The following is a 15,627-nucleotide window of genomic DNA, read 5'->3' on the forward strand; positions in this document are numbered from 1 at the left end:
CCAAACTTGTACCCAAAAAAGGTCATGGTCCCTGTTTGGTGATCTACTGCTGGTCTGATCCACTACAGCTTTCTTAATCCTGGTGAAACCATTACATCTGAGAAGTATGCTCAGCAAATTGATGAGATGCACCGAAAACTACAATGCCTGCAGCCAGCATTGATCAAAAGAAAGGGCCCAATTCTTTTCCATAACAATGTCCAACTGCATGTTGCACAACCAATACTTCAAAAGTTGAATGAATTGGGCTATGAAGTTCTGCCTCATCTGCCATATTCACCGGACCTCTTGCCAACCGACTATCACTTCTTCAAGTATCTCGACAACTTTTTGCAGGGAAAGCATTTCCACAACCAGCAGGATGCAGAAAATGCTTTCCAAGAGTTCATGGAGTCCCAAAGCATGAATTTGTGTGCTACAGGAATAAACAAACTTATTTCTCATTGGCAAAAATGTGTTTATTGTAATGGTTCCTATTTTGATTAATAAAGATGTGTTTGAACCTAGATATAATGATTTAAAATTCACAGGTCCAAAAACGCAATTACTTTTGCACCAACCTATACCTTATTAGAAGGCCACACCAAATTAAACTGCCAACAATTTTTTTCCCCTTATCCCCTTGACACCATTTAACATCCTCAAAGTTTTAAAAAATTTTTTTTCAATATGAATAAAGAGTATCTCATTTTAATTTCCCTTTTTATAGTGAGGTTGCACATTTTTTGTATGTTTAACTATCATTTTTATTTCTTATATGAACTGTTCATAGTCTTTTTTGTTTGTTTCTTTTGCTTGTTTAACTTTTTGTCAATTTACAGAATCTTTATGTATTGTGAATGATCCTTCTCTCTGGCATGCTGGCTGCAACTCTCCCATCTTTAACTTTATGTTATGTTTTGATTCTCCTTTATAATGACCTCTGCATTTACTATTTTGCTTAGAAGGTCTTTCCCCACCCCATAATGTAAAAAAAAAAAAAATGTCACATAATGTTTTCTTTCTCTTTTAGACATATTCTATTTAAATATATTACTTGTGTTATCTCATGTAAGTACCAGTAGTCAAATTTATTTAGTAGCCAAATTGAAACAGTGACATGGAAAAGTTAAATAACTTGCCAAAGGTCACACTGTTAGTAACAGGGGAAGGCAGCATTTGAAATGAGGCCACCTGACGCCAGGGCACAGATAGATGAAGATGGAAAACAAGCATCTTTTTCTACCACTAAGTCCACCAAATCTGCATCTTTTTCTTGAACTCTTCTGCCTTTGCTTGACTATGAGAGGAGACAGGTTCCTGCATTCATCCAAGGCAAAGTCTCTTCTTGTCCTCTGGACCTACAGTCCCTAATCCCCAGGCCAAGGCCCAGTACCGTCTGTGGCCTGTTAGGAATCAGGCAGCACATCACTGCCTGAGCTCCACCTCCCCGCCCCCCCGCCCACCCCCCGTCTGTGGAAAAATTGTCTTCTGTGAAACTTAGGAACCTGGCCACACAGCAGGATGTGAACAGCAGGCTAGCCAGCAAAGCTTCATCTGTATTTATAGCTGCTCTCCATCGCTCACATCACGCCCCCATACCTATGTCCCCCACGTCCTCACGTCTGTGGAAAAATTATCTTGTCTTCCATGAAACCGGTCCCTGGTGCCAAAAAGTTTGGGGGTCGCTTCTGGACTGTGGTCTTCTCCAATCTACACCAGGTGTGGTCTCCTAAAAGTATGAATTCTCACTGCATCTTCACTTCTTTCCTTAACTCTTGAATCTTTCCCATCCACATGCAAACATATCTTTATATGGCCCATGTTAGAAACAAAACAAAACAAAACAAAACAAAAAAGATTCCCACCTCTTCAGAACTCCCTCCAAGCACTTTGCCATTTCTCTGCTTCTCTTTAAGGCAAAACTTCCCAAAAGGCTGTGCTTACTGCTTACACCTCAGCCAACTCCCACAACACTGATGTGGCTCTTGTCAAGGCTCTTTTGACAGCCACCTTGTTAATCTCAGGGCCACTTGCTTAACCCCAGAAGCATGTGGTACAACTGACCCTTCACTTCTGACTGACTGTTGTCTCATGGCACCTATCACTCATAATTCTCCTTGTCTTCCTACTGCCTCATGGGAAGCTTCTCAGTCCTTTGCCAGCCAGTCATTCTCTTCTGTCCAAGGCCTGAATACTGCAGGGCCTCAGGGCTATTTCTTTCGTTTCTTCTTTTCTCCATCTACGTTCTTTCTCTAGATAGTCTGGTCCAGCACTAGGGCTTTAAATACTGTCTATACACTGAGGAACTTCGATATGTCTTATTGTTTCTCATATCGCTACTGTATTTGAGACTGTAAACCAATCAGTCTTCACTCAGATGCCTAATAGTTGATAGCTAGCACTTGATTTACATACATACATTGGCTCAGTTAATGCTCAAATATGCATATATTAATATATACACGCACACACATCTACCTTTATCTTTATCTTTTTATCTACCTATGTATGTGTATGAGAGCTGTGTCATACATATGTGAATATTTAAAGTGTATTTGTTTTCTTATGTTTTGAGCATTACTGAAATTATTAATATATCATCCTGGATGTTCTCTTCTAGGATATTGTAATGTGTTTGCCATATTATTTAAGAATATTTATTTCTACCATAGGAAATAAATAAATTCACCTTGTAAGACATTAGTCAAATACTATAAGATGTGTTAGGTATGGATTATGATTAAGTCAATAACTTGTGAGATATAGATAAACAGGATTCATAAGCTATGTTAATAAAATGTAAGGAATTTACTAAGAATAGCATATTTGCCTTTGATCATAGATAGAAAAGGATGGAAAGAGGAAGATACAGTACACTTTGTCCTAAAGGCTGGCAGTACTTGAGTCCTTCTACTGAAGGCAGGTACCTTTCTGGGGAGTCTTCCTCCAACCTTATGGCCTGAGTAGTCCAATCCACCAGTGTAGCCTACTGAGGGGCTCCAGCATCACTTGAAATGGCAGTTTCTATAAGACATACTGAGGCAAGAGGGTAGGTTCAGCCCACTTTACCTGCCTATGTGTTTCTGCAGTGGCTTTTTGTTAGGTGCCTTCAGATAGCCATGGGCTCTGTGCTTTCTGAACAAGGTTCTGGAGGCCAGAAAGGATCACCTCTTTAGAGCCTCTCAAACAGTCCCCCAATGATAAAGACAAGAAAGCCCTTGGAACTTGCAGCCTTGTAGGCTTCTAAGATTCTTCTAGATACCGTCAGCTGACCTATTCTGGTTGTTCAGTCTCTATATAGTAGGAAGCAAAAGGAAAGGAAGTTGGCACTTTCTATAAGGTCTCTGTCTTCATTCCACTGTCTTCATTCCAAGTCTTTTAACTTTTCTTTTATGCATTCCATCTCCTGATTTTCTTATGCAGTATTCTGGGGTAATCCCTCAGTGTGATAACTAAAGTGAATTTCCTTAGTTCAAATTGCACCGTCCATTCCCCTATCAGTGAATACAAGCTCTTCAGGGTTGTGAAGGGCTTTAGAGGGGTGTGCTGTCAGGGAGGGTGAGTATGTAGCTTATTTTCTGGACTCTAAGAGTCCCAGGCATTCTTTTTTTTTTTTTTTTTGAGACAGAGTGTCACTTTGTTGCCCTGGCTAGAGTGAGTGCCATGGCATCAGCCTAGCTCACAGCAACCTCAAACTCCTGGGCTTAAGTGATCCTACTGCCTCAGCCTCCCAGGTAGCTGGGACTACAGCCATGTGCCACCATGCCCGGCTAATTTTTTCTATATATATTATAGTTGGCCAGATCATTTCTTTCTATTTTTAATAGAGACGGGGTCTCACTCTTGCTCAGGCTGGTCTTGACCTCCTGACCTCGAGCAATCCACCCGCCTCGGCCTCCCAGAGTGCTAGGATTACAGGCGTGAGCGCCTTCTTTGTACTCATAAATTACCTGAAGTTACCCTTCTTGACCCGGCATCCACTTTGGCAATCTCCTGTTTCTTAACCATATAGTGTCCATTTTACATTCTTCCTGGGCATAACTTTGGTTTCTTCCTCCAGAATATTCACTCTGGGCACAGTCAGATCATTATCAGAAAGAAGTTCTGAGGACAACTGAGAATGATTCTAAAGAAGATTAAGTTGGATCTATACCTTACACTGAAAGCTAGTATAAAATCCAATATGTCAGGAATGAATATATAAAAACAAAACCCTACAAATTTAAAAAGAAAACATGGATGGATGTTTTTATAACCTTCCTATAACTCAAAATCTAGATGCCATAAGAATCATCAATTTGAGTACATAAAAATATTACTTTTAAATGGCAAAAATCATACTGTAAGCAAAGTCATGCCACAAATGACAACCTAGGGAAAATAAGTGAAAGTCATGTCACAGGCAAAGGATCAGTCTCCTTAATTTATGCATACTTTATTGACATTGAACATAAGATGAAGAACTATGCAATAGAAAAATTGTCAAGGAAACCCATGAAAGAATGTTGGATAGTATACCCATTTAGATTATATGTTTACCTGATAAAGCAATGGTGCAGAGTCTGCTTCGTTCATGTGGAAGACTCCATTTTTCCCAAACTGCAAACTGACCCCCAAATCCTGAGCCCTGAAATAAAAAATGATTCGGGTTTTTGATATGTGGTGCCATGTAGAAATTCATATCCAGCTCAGATTTATAAAGTAGTGAGTACCTGGCTTAGGCCGTGGACTACTCGAGTTACAATGAGGGTAGTTAATCCAAAGTCAACGGCTAGAGGGGTGCAAAGGGTGAGAAGCGAAGACACAAACAAAGAGAAACCAAACACTCGCTTTGTTCCTATTCTTCCAGCCAGGTATCCACTGAGACCCAATGTCAGAATCATGCCATAGCTGAGAGAGCTGAAGATGATGCCTTGCACCTGGGGGCTCCAGTCATACACAGGAGCCTTAGAGAAACAGAGAATGCTGTAATAAACCATATACATATTCTTATATTCTCTAAGAAGCTTCTTTAGATTTTTGACTTGCTTTCAAATTACTATTTTCTCAATTAAAATTTTTGAACATATAAACTCTAGAAAAATAAATATCCAGACAAACAAACAGCAAAAACAAATGCACAAATTCAAATTTTGCATTGCTTACCCTTGCAGGAAGACTCTTTGGAGTATTATTTGGGCCACCAAATGAATCAATAGGCAGCCCCTCGGTGGAGCTGTTGAGCTGGGATTGATGGTCTGTGCTATTGACCATGGCTACCATGGTGATGTACATGACAATATTTTGTGTTACCAGTGACAAGTTGCAGAAATGTAGGGTAAAGGCTAACCCATAGCGAGTGGAACATAAGCCTGGAACTGAAATATTATGACATCACATTAGTGCTTTTTTATTGAGTCAACATTAGTTGTTCACAAGATATAATACAAAAAGATATTGCAGATCATCAGCTGATGATTTAAATGACACTTAAATTGGCTTTAGGAAAGGAAGATACAAAAAGAAGAGATCATTGAGATGAGCCAAAGGGCTTTTAATACCACAGCTTTACAGACTAGGGCATTCTGTCCTTCCTGTGATTTTGTCTTTCCCATTCCTAGGTCATCATGTTTTATAGTTGATGAAATTACTCACAAGGAAATTTATATATATATATAAATTTGTGTGTATATATACACACAAGTATATTAAAAGTAAATATATACATATAAATACATATACATATTTAAATGACTATATAATTTATTACATATAATCTGCATGTATAATTACATATACATGTATGTAATATATATATCATATATTACAAATATTAAATATAATATGTATGTTATGTATAATGTATATAAATTTTATACACATAAATAAAATGTAATTTAAACTTTGAGGGAGTTCTTCATTGGTGTAGATGACTATTCCACTCAAATCTTCTGGCATTGAGGACAAACTTTCATATAAACTTGGAGATTAAACCCCATGAAAGATTTTCTCATTAGAGAAATTGGCAGCCACAAACTTCGAAAAAGAAATGAGCACAGCATTCAAATAATCTGAATTTGTACATCAAGGAAAGATGGCAACTTAAAAGCAGAAATCTCATTCTTGCTTTCTCAGATCCTGGCTGCATTATCCAAAAAATGTAAAACATGGTGAAATTAGCTTTTGTGATGGAAATTAAAGAATAGAATTGTTCAGAAGTTGACATGTGAAAAAAATCAATTAGATGAGATCAAATGGTACAAAAACGTCAAAGGTTAGCTCTATACTCAGCTTCTTCAAAAGTTTTGTGGCATTATAGTAAGTGAGTAGAAGATATCCTGGCAAAACATAGCTAACGGTCTAATTTGAAGAACAATTAAAATGTGTGAGGCAGGAAGCTGTATTTACCTGATCTCAGATTTCTTTTAAAAAACTTCAGGCAGATGAGGCTTTTGGAACTCTCTCCACTGCCTTCACTTTTTTCCCCATGGGAAGAAAAGGGACTTAAATCAAGGAGTTTAGGTAAATAAATTGAGTATGTATAGCTCAGCATCCTTTCCAGCCTTCCTGGAAGCTGTCTACTCTCCTACCATGCAGCTATTAATACTTTAGCAGAGCAAGCCTGGGCTTGTCCAGTTCACCCCATGCCTGGATAGGTAATTCTGTTCAATTCAGGAAAAAATAGCAGGGAGCTGGACAGATGACTCTTCTAAGCCATGTCTACCAGTACAGATTTTAGATCTTCAATCAGTCATTGAACAAAATATTGATCACCCCCAATATCAGGCCACAGAGGTGTGGCAGCAAACAAAGTAGACATATGGGTCTGTGTTTGTGGACCTTACATTTCAGGGAGAAGCACAAAATATGGAACACAAAACAGTAAATCATATAATGTATTAGAACATTAAAAGTGCTGTGGAGAAAATAAAGCAAGAAAGGGCAAAGTCCTAATGACATACCAGAGAGTTGGTCATGCAGATGTCTGGTGAAAGTGCACACTACGTAGAGGAAACAGCCCTGAGGCTAGATGGAGAGTGCCTGGTGTGTTCAAAGAACCAAAAAGAGGTGAATATGACAGAGTGGAATGAGCCCAGAGGTAGAAGAGCAGATATGAGGAAAGAGAGAATGGGGCAGGAATCTTTCAAGGCCACGTGGGCCATTGCAGGTACTTTGGGTTTTACTTTGGATGGGATGGCGGCTGCTGGAGGGTTTTAAGCAGAAGTGGGACATAATACGACTTACATTTTGAGGGGATTTCTTTGGCTTCAGAATTGAGAACAAAATGATAGGGAGGAAATGCAATGACGAAGCTTTTGCAATAATCCAGGAGAGAAGTGAAGCTGGCTTGCGCTGGGCTGGTGGCAGTAGCTAAGAAGTGATCAGATGCTAGGCAAATCCCAGCATGGAAAAAACACCAATGTTTTTTCTGTTCAATTTTACAGATGGGCGGAGGGCAAGGAGGAGGGGAATTGGAGATGTTTTTATTCTAAACAACTGGAAGAAGACTTGTGCTTCACTAGGAAGAGAGTTCTGTGGAAGGAGCAGGTTTGGAAGGTGGGGTGATCAAGAGCCTGTTATTGAACATGTTAAAACAGAGATGCCTCTTAAGTACCCAAGAGAAGGAGTTGAGAATACTGTTGGATATACAACTCTAAAGTTTAGAAGAGAGGGAGGAGTTGAGGCATAACATTAGGAGTTAATAACATACAGAGGATACTTAAAGCCATGAGAATTGGGAAATGGAAATAAATAGAGAAGAGAACCAAAGACTAACTCTGGGGCTCTCCACTGTTTAGAGGGTGAATAAATGGGGGAGGAGCCAACAAAAGAAAGTGAAAAGGAGTGGTCAGTAAGATGGGAAGAGAACCAGGAGACTATGGTGTCCTGGAAGCAGGGGACAAGGGTTTCAGGGATAAGGGAATCAGCCAGTATGTAAGATGTTCCTGTTGCGTCACATAATATGATGCCTGAGAATTGACTCCTTAAATCCTCACAATAACCCTGTGAGGCAGCTACTATGGCTATCCCAACTTTACAGATGAAGAAACAAAGGCACAGAGAGGCCACCTCATGATGTAGCTCTGGTGCTTATCTTTTCACCACTGTACCACATGTATACAGTGGCTTTATTTTTCCCAGATGATTCCATGAGAATACCTCTCCTACAACCCAAGTGCAACCATCTGTAGGGTTTATGTGGCTATATGATGTGGGAGAAGAGGGCACTCCCTGTGTCTTCAAGAAGTCCTTAAAACTTCAAGGAAGGAAGTGCCTTGAGATTAATCAAAGAGGCTTCCCCTCAAGGCTATGCTGTCATCTCTTTGTGGAGTACAAGTCTTTGTAGTGAATGGGGGCAGCAGAAGAAATTTGGAGGAAACTGGAAAATATACCGAATCAGAGTGAGGAACTCAAATATATCTTTGTAAAGGTTTTTCTTTCTGATTCGGGGCTAGGTGGTGACTGCCTATATCAATCAAATCAACTAACAATTTGTAAGTTCTTGTGGTCTATAATTTCCCCCAAGTCGCCTTGGATTCTAGACATTAAAGTCTACCCAAAAGGGTATTAGCAAACCAAGAGACTGATGGTTTACAAATGAGGAGCTTGAACACCTACCTCATGAGATTGCTGAAAGATTAACTAGAGAATGTCTTTAAAAGGCTTAGCCTGGTGCTTGCTAGATGTTAAGTATTCCCTACAGAGTACTGTTTGTGTCCCTGAAAGTTATTTGTATCCTGTGTCTATTCTGAATGAATTGTACCAGTTGTGTCTACTCTAATAGATGGGTGCCAGCACTATGCTGTCTGTTAAATGTTTTCAGTGATCATTCCTAGCTATATGAGAATGTGTGAGTTTGTATGTGTTTGAGAAAGTGTGAATTATTAAATATCTGAGGGCATAGTATTTAACCACTGAAAGAGGGCACTGACATGACGAAATCATGGACGAAACTGGGAGGTTATATTGATGAATTCAGTACTACTTTAATCAGAATCCCAGATGCTTGTTTTTTAACTTGATGTGACAGAGAAACCCTAAGGGGACTCCCAGTAATTCCCACCTGATAGTCTTCTCACATTTGTGTAATTCAGCTTGATTCCTTGCTTCCAATCTATTCTCAGTACAGAAGTTGGAGGCCTCTTGTTATATCAGAAATAAAACCACCTCTTCTGCTCAAAATCCTCCATGTGATTTCATTTTTGTTCAGATAAAAAAACTAAAGGTCTCTATAGTGATCAGTGGAAATGAAATATGTAAAATCTTTGCCTCACAATTTTCATTTCTTGGGAATAAACCCGGAGGAAATAATTCCAAATGTGGACAAGTGTTATGTTAAAGAATGTTCATATATCATACATATAATAGCTGTCATATATAGTTCATATACATATATTAGCCAAGTAACATATGTAATTCATATATACATGTGACAGCCAAGTAACAAAACAAAACCCCACAACTTAAATATCCAATCACAAGAAGATTTTTCAGGTAAATCATTCTTCGCCTATTAGATATGTTGGAATATAATATGTATCCTTTAAGAATAACGTTTGTGAATATTATAAAGCAATATGGAAAAGTATTTTGCCAAGTTAAAACAAATAACATAATATATGCAGTATAGAACTATGCAAAAATGCATATAAAATGAAGGCAATAAAAAAATTATAGTGGTTAATTTAAGCTTATGAAAATCTTTTCATTTCTTGATTTTTGAAGTTACTATAATTAGTTTTTCTTACTTTACTTAATTAAGCAATACAATTATGTTTAAAATATTACATGCAATCACAAGCAGAAAACACACATGATGGGTAAACAATTTGATTGCAATTATCAAGAATGTAAGTGAATATAGATAAAGATTAGCAGGTAACTGTCAAAAATAAAAGATCTTTCGCAGAATAGTAGTATTTATTTCTTTCATAGTTGCAAAATGTATATTAAAGTTATTGTATTTTTAAAAAGAATTAGCTTAAAAGTTGTAAATTCATTTCCTTACATTAATACTTTGCAGAAAAGAATCCACTGAAAAAGTCTAAAACCAAGCAGTTGAGGTCAAATTTACCTTTGCTGGGGATGAATTTCTTGTCCACTTGCATATCTTGGGAGTACTTATTCTCCCCTTCTATGGGGCTCAACTCTGTCATGGTGGCCATTACATTTCTCCTCTCTTGGTGAATGGTTTTCACCTATCAGGATAATATGTAATTCGTATGTGTCAGGCAAGAGAAAGGGACTCCTTTGAAACATTTAAACATGGGGCACCAAGAAAACAAAAGCTGGCCCATTCCATCTGGTTGGGGTACAGTGAGGCTCATTACCTGCTCTTGGCTTAACATGACAGGCATACTGCACCTAAGTCTTGGAACTGTTTACTATTTAGGATCTAGAGTGTTCACACGTGCCAGTCTACAAGCGCTGGCTTTGGAGTGTGGCATTCCCAACTTGAAATTCAGACTGGAAATTTACCCACTGTGCCAAGTGCCACCAGGAGCAAATTTGTATAATTAAGTTTCCCCATCTGTTTTTAATAACAACAGCATCTTCATCAAAAAAGTTATTGTAAGGTTTAAATAGATTGCACATGCCAAACACAGTGCCAGGCACTCTAAGTGGTAGCTGTATAATGCCATCTATGTACATAGTACTGTATTATTGTCATGATTGCTGGAGCTACCACAGATGTGTGTCACTTCAGAGCTATGCTCCTCTGGAATCCTCTACCTGCACTTGAGAACCTGGCTTCTGGTGCCCTTTACAATTCCTATACGGCTTCCTCATTTGACCCACTGTGAATGTTGCTGATATGTGTCTCACTAATAACAGGGGGCCAAATTTGCATAACGAGATGATAACATTCAAAGCCCATATTATTATTGTCTATAGGTTGATGATGTATCTACAGAGGTCTAAAAATAACTAACATGGAGGTCCTGATCTTTCTGCATATAAGAGAACTAAAAAAAAAATCATTACTACTGTACAATATTAGGTTCTTTAATGGCCAAAGGAGTATGTGGTACTGAGTGTGCTAAATTTATTAAATTTATGAATCACTTAAAGAAAAAGTTTCAAATATATAACAGCATATACCACTAATAAACCAAATGTATAGATATATGCATTCATTTCTCTTAGATAAATACTTAGAAATGGAATATCTGGATCATATAAGTGTATGACTACCTTTTTTAGAAAATGACAGACTGTTTTCAGAATGGTTGTACCATTTTACATTTCCACTAACAGTGTATGAGAGTTCCAGATCCTCTATATATTCACCAAATTAGTATGGTAAGTCTTTTAAATTTTAGACATTTTTAGGCATGTAGTAATATTTCATCATGGTTTTAGTTTGTATTTCTCTATTGTTGAACATCTTTTCATGGACTTATTTGCCATCAATAATATATCTTCTTTAGAGAAATGTTTCTTCAAATCTTAGCACTGGACATTCTAATTCCATGATGTGGCCAGGCCATTTTTAAGTAGGCCTTTTGTTTCTAGGGAAATTGCCTAGATTGTACACTCAAAGATCTTTTGGGAAATATTTTACCAAATGACAAAGATTTGGCCACCTGCATTCTCCTGTGCAACCTGGCAATGCTGAGTAGGAATATGTTGTTTCCATTAACAGTTTTTCTCGTTGAAGATACTTTTCAAAGTTATCTAAGCCTTCATATGACAGTCTACCACATGCACATAGATTTTCCAAACACCACATTTCCTGATGCTCCAAGCAAACCAGGTTGCTTCACCTTATCCTGCTGGCAGGTCTGGCCCACCACCATCATCATGACAGACACCTACTGCCACACTAGCCTCAAAACGTTTCACTGACTGATTCAAGCCCTAGGGGAAGGAGAGGTAATGAAAGGACAGCTTTGTTAATGAACTATCTAACAGAGAAAATAACGAACCTGCTATCTCCAAGATTGATTGCAGGGCACCTTACCCTTAACCTAATATTTTTAAGATTAATCACCTGTCTTTTAAGACTAACTAACCTCCTGTGGAGATGTGTTCACAGAGTCTGAAAAGAGCTAAGCAAACAAAAAGAAAGTATAAATACTTCTTTATATTCACTGGACCAGTTTTGCCAGAACCACTAAGTGTGTCTCCAGGAGCGGAAAAAAACAGGAGAGACAGACACCCTGACTTCTTATGGCTGCCTCCTGCTAGTTACTCCACAGCTGCTTCTCTTACCAGCTGACAGCCATAACTACTTTTTCCCTCTTTTCTCTTTGTCCCCATAAAAATCTGGAGGTGCTTCTGCTCAGTGCCGGCACTTCCCTCTCTTTCTTTTGGGTGCCACGCCATCTTCCTTCTCTCTCTCTCTCTTTCTCTCTGTCTCTCTGTTTCCCTTTTCTCTCCCTCTCTGTTTCTCTCTCTCTGAGAAAACAAAATAAACTTTTTACTTCTTTATATCCTAATCTTTGTGTTATGAATTCTTTCTCAAGCCCCCATGCGAACTCACACCCTAACAGGTAATCAATCCGGAGGGAAATTTCAGAGCACATATTGCTGAGCTAAGAACCGGCTCAAATAACACAACGTAGGAAATGCAGTCTCCTCATTTTCTCTTAAATGCCTCCTTTCAAAGACTGGTAGCCTTTCTACCCCCTGGCCTTACTCTGAGTGACTCCTTCCTGTTTTAACAGCCCCCCTTTATTTGCCACCAGAAAACTGCACTATTGCCCGGGTCAGAAACTATATGGCACTCTGAGAAGTTTCTGGTCTAAAGGAGTGTTCCCAGGAAATCACACTGAGGATCAGCTTCTGGCAGAGATGGTTAGGTGTAAAGGCAGGGAATATCTTACTAATAGCACACTCCTTTTATATACCTTTGAGGTCCCAGGTGCCATCAAAAAGTTGCATCTTATACATTCTGGTCTTGAGGACTCTCCCTGTCTCCTCCCTACCACCCTCAGCACCTACCATCCTCTGCAGATCTTAGTGACTGTTCATAGACTCATCTCTCCGTTTCCTCTTCTATCCCCAGCCTTTTTCGTTTGGTTAAATTTCACACCATCACTGGTTCCTGATGAAGCATTGCTCCAGATGCTTTCTTGGACAGCAGCCACCTGGCCCTATCTTGTTTTCAAAGTCCTGGCCCCTGATTCATCTGGGCAATGAATTTATTTACAAAATGCTGGAGTACAGGACATTGCGGGTAGCCAGGTTGTTGCAGCAGATCTGTCCAGGAAAAAAACCCAGTACAAGCTTCTTTGGGGTGGATGGAGGTGGGGAATTGATTCTTCACATAAGAGATGGAGATGTGGTTGCTGAGCCTTTTTTATCTGCAGTGTTTCCTTAGCACTACCCTACAGCTCTTCCATGTGGCTTCATCAGCTGTTGACATATAGAAATAATTATTATAGCCACTGTTATAAACTACTGTACTAGGCAGTTTACATCAACCCCACATGGACATATCACTGATCTTCTTCCTCTGGGTCACCAAGTTGAGTGAAAGAGCTGATATTTGTTCACAAGCCACTCTAATCCCCACAATTTTGGTTTTATTTATCTATTTTGAGACATTTTTGCTCTGTCACCCAGGCTGGAGTGTTGTAGCCTGATCACAGTTCACTGTAACCCTGAACTCCTAGGTCCAAACAAGCCACCAGCCTCAGCCTCCCAAGTAGGTAGGACAATAGGGGTGTACCACCACACCAGGCTGATTTTTGTATTTTTAAATTTTTTGTAGAGACAGGGTCTTGCTATGTTACCCAGGCTGGTCTTTAACTCCCAGCCTCAAAGGATCTTCCAGCCTCAGCTTTCCAGAGTCCTGGGATTACAAGCATGAGTCATTGTGCCCAGCCCCAAATTTTGCTTTTAAACACCTCACTAGAGTTCCTATTTCTTAGAAATATCTTCCACAGTCAGCATTGTCTCCATGAGCCAGTTTCAAAGTGTATGGATGATCAGGGACAAAGCTTCAGTTTCCTGCTTCTCCCTCTTTCTTATTGTCAGTCTTGTTAATATGGGTTTTTACATTTCACCCACGTTTATCAATATGAGAAAACATGGGGCTTGGGGGGCCATATACAACTTGTTAGCTGTTACACATAGAAAGAACCCTTGGATAGCAACACCAAGATAAGTGACTTACCAGTTTAATGTCTGAGGAAAGGCTTCCTGTCGGACTCCGTGTTTCCTCCACGCCTGCTCCCTTTTTCTCCTTGCTGCAGCAGACAGCTGAGGATTATTTGCCATCCCAGGGCTTGAATCATTAATCATTAATGAGATTATAGAACTAGAAGCAGATTGAGAAAGGCTTCTTGAGAAGTGCTCTTTGGGGAAGTTTTCAGAAATGCATTCCTTCCACGTGGGGAATCCTGCCCCTGTGCTGTTCCTCCTGCTTTTTGGCTGATGCGAGCTTCTCGACCTTTCTCCTTATGGGCGTCTCCTTAGAACCTTAGAGGCATCCTCTGATTCAGACACTTGCATGTGGCTGTTTTGCTTTGTAGTATCTTTAACGCCTTTAGTCTGTTCTGAAAATGTTAAAACAGGAAAGAGAAAATATAATTAAATATAACAGTTTAGTATCTTTGTTGTTTTTTCCTTCTTTTTTCCCCCTTCATTGAAATTTTATTAATTTTTTTCTCCTTTGAAATATATAAATTATAATGTTATGGACAAACTTGAACTTCATTCACTCTATTTCTTTCCTTTTCCCTTGATCCCTTTCTCCTTTCCTCACCAAACAAAACCAAACAAAAAAAGCCTCACATACATAGAGTACTGTTTCTCCATATTATTCTATTTGTACTAATGTTGGGGCTCAGAAAAAAGTACCCCAAAATGAAGCTTCGGAAGCAAACGTTTTTCTCTGACCTTATCTTGTTCTCCAGTCCAATTCTACCCTGAGGCTAGCCACAGAAACTAGAATCCCTCTTCCCCAAGGCAGGTCATAAAACCAGAACTTTTCTTGAGAGCCAGCCATGAAACCTAAAAATATTTGGTGTAACAACTGGCCACAAAGAAATTATGACTTATGTCTGTAGGTCATAGGACCCTATCCCAGAGAGGGTCCTGCCCCATACCCAGAAGGAAGGAATGCATACTCAAGAGAGGCCAAGAAGCTAGACAGACAGGTCTTGCTGGATTTTTCCACTCAGTCTATTAGCATTAGATCATACCCTTTGTGTCCAATCATATTTCTATATAGCTATCTATAATTTGTTAAACCTGAGCCTAAAATGGACAATTTCTCTTGTACCTTTGGGTCTTCATTCTGAAGGCTCCCATGTAGACATGTTAAGTACATTTGTATATCTTTTCTCCTATTAGTCTGCATCTTGTCAATGATTTTTTTCACAAAACTTCAAAGAGCCAAAAGGAACCTTCTCTTTGGCCGCAACTACCTAGATGTGTGTTCACAAACTGTATAAAATAATGCTTTGTATTATTTCTAAATTTGCACACATGCAATCACATAGTATGGGCCATTCTATAACCACTTTGAAAAACAAGTGACATAAATTTGGCACACCCACATGGTCACAGTGAAGTCCAAACACTCTCAATTTCTCGAAGTTGACTCTTGCCAACAGCTAGGAAGTTGAAAGCATTCTCACTGCTTTCCAAGCTTACACATCGTTCAGTTTGTCCTTGTTACATAGATGAGGCAATACCTTCAGACTCCCAGCT

At 39.1% G+C, this 15,627-nt stretch overlaps 1 protein-coding gene across 4 annotated transcripts in view; it reads right to left on the reverse strand.

The window, feature by feature from the left end:
• The window catches only part of SLC17A3 (solute carrier family 17 member 3), a 29,825-nt gene extending 15,532 nt beyond the window's left edge, over window positions 1-14,293 (reverse strand). Inside the window, exons 1-5 of one of the 4 annotated variants that reach the window (XR_006735316.1) lie at window positions 12,910-13,313; window positions 10,037-10,160; window positions 5,128-5,339; window positions 4,695-4,928; window positions 4,522-4,609 (exon numbers count right to left, since the gene is read on the reverse strand). Coding sequence is in view for 3 of the 4 variants with exons in the window: in XM_045551931.1 (XP_045407887.1) it covers window positions 4,522-4,609; window positions 4,695-4,928; window positions 5,128-5,339; window positions 10,037-10,160; window positions 12,910-12,912 (661 nt within the window). In the remaining variant the exon portion in view is untranslated. Of the gene's footprint in view, window positions 1-4,521; window positions 4,610-4,694; window positions 4,929-5,127; window positions 5,340-10,036; window positions 10,161-12,909; window positions 13,314-14,086 lie in introns of those variants that run through there. The other 3 variants (XM_045551930.1, XM_045551931.1, XM_045551929.1) reach the window with 3 other exon arrangements.
• Window positions 14,294-15,627: the final 1,334 nt, after the last annotated feature.

This window comes from Lemur catta, chromosome 5, assembly GCF_020740605.2.
Source record: "Lemur catta isolate mLemCat1 chromosome 5, mLemCat1.pri, whole genome shotgun sequence".
In the NCBI taxonomy this organism is placed as follows: Eukaryota; Metazoa; Chordata; class Mammalia; order Primates; family Lemuridae; genus Lemur; species Lemur catta.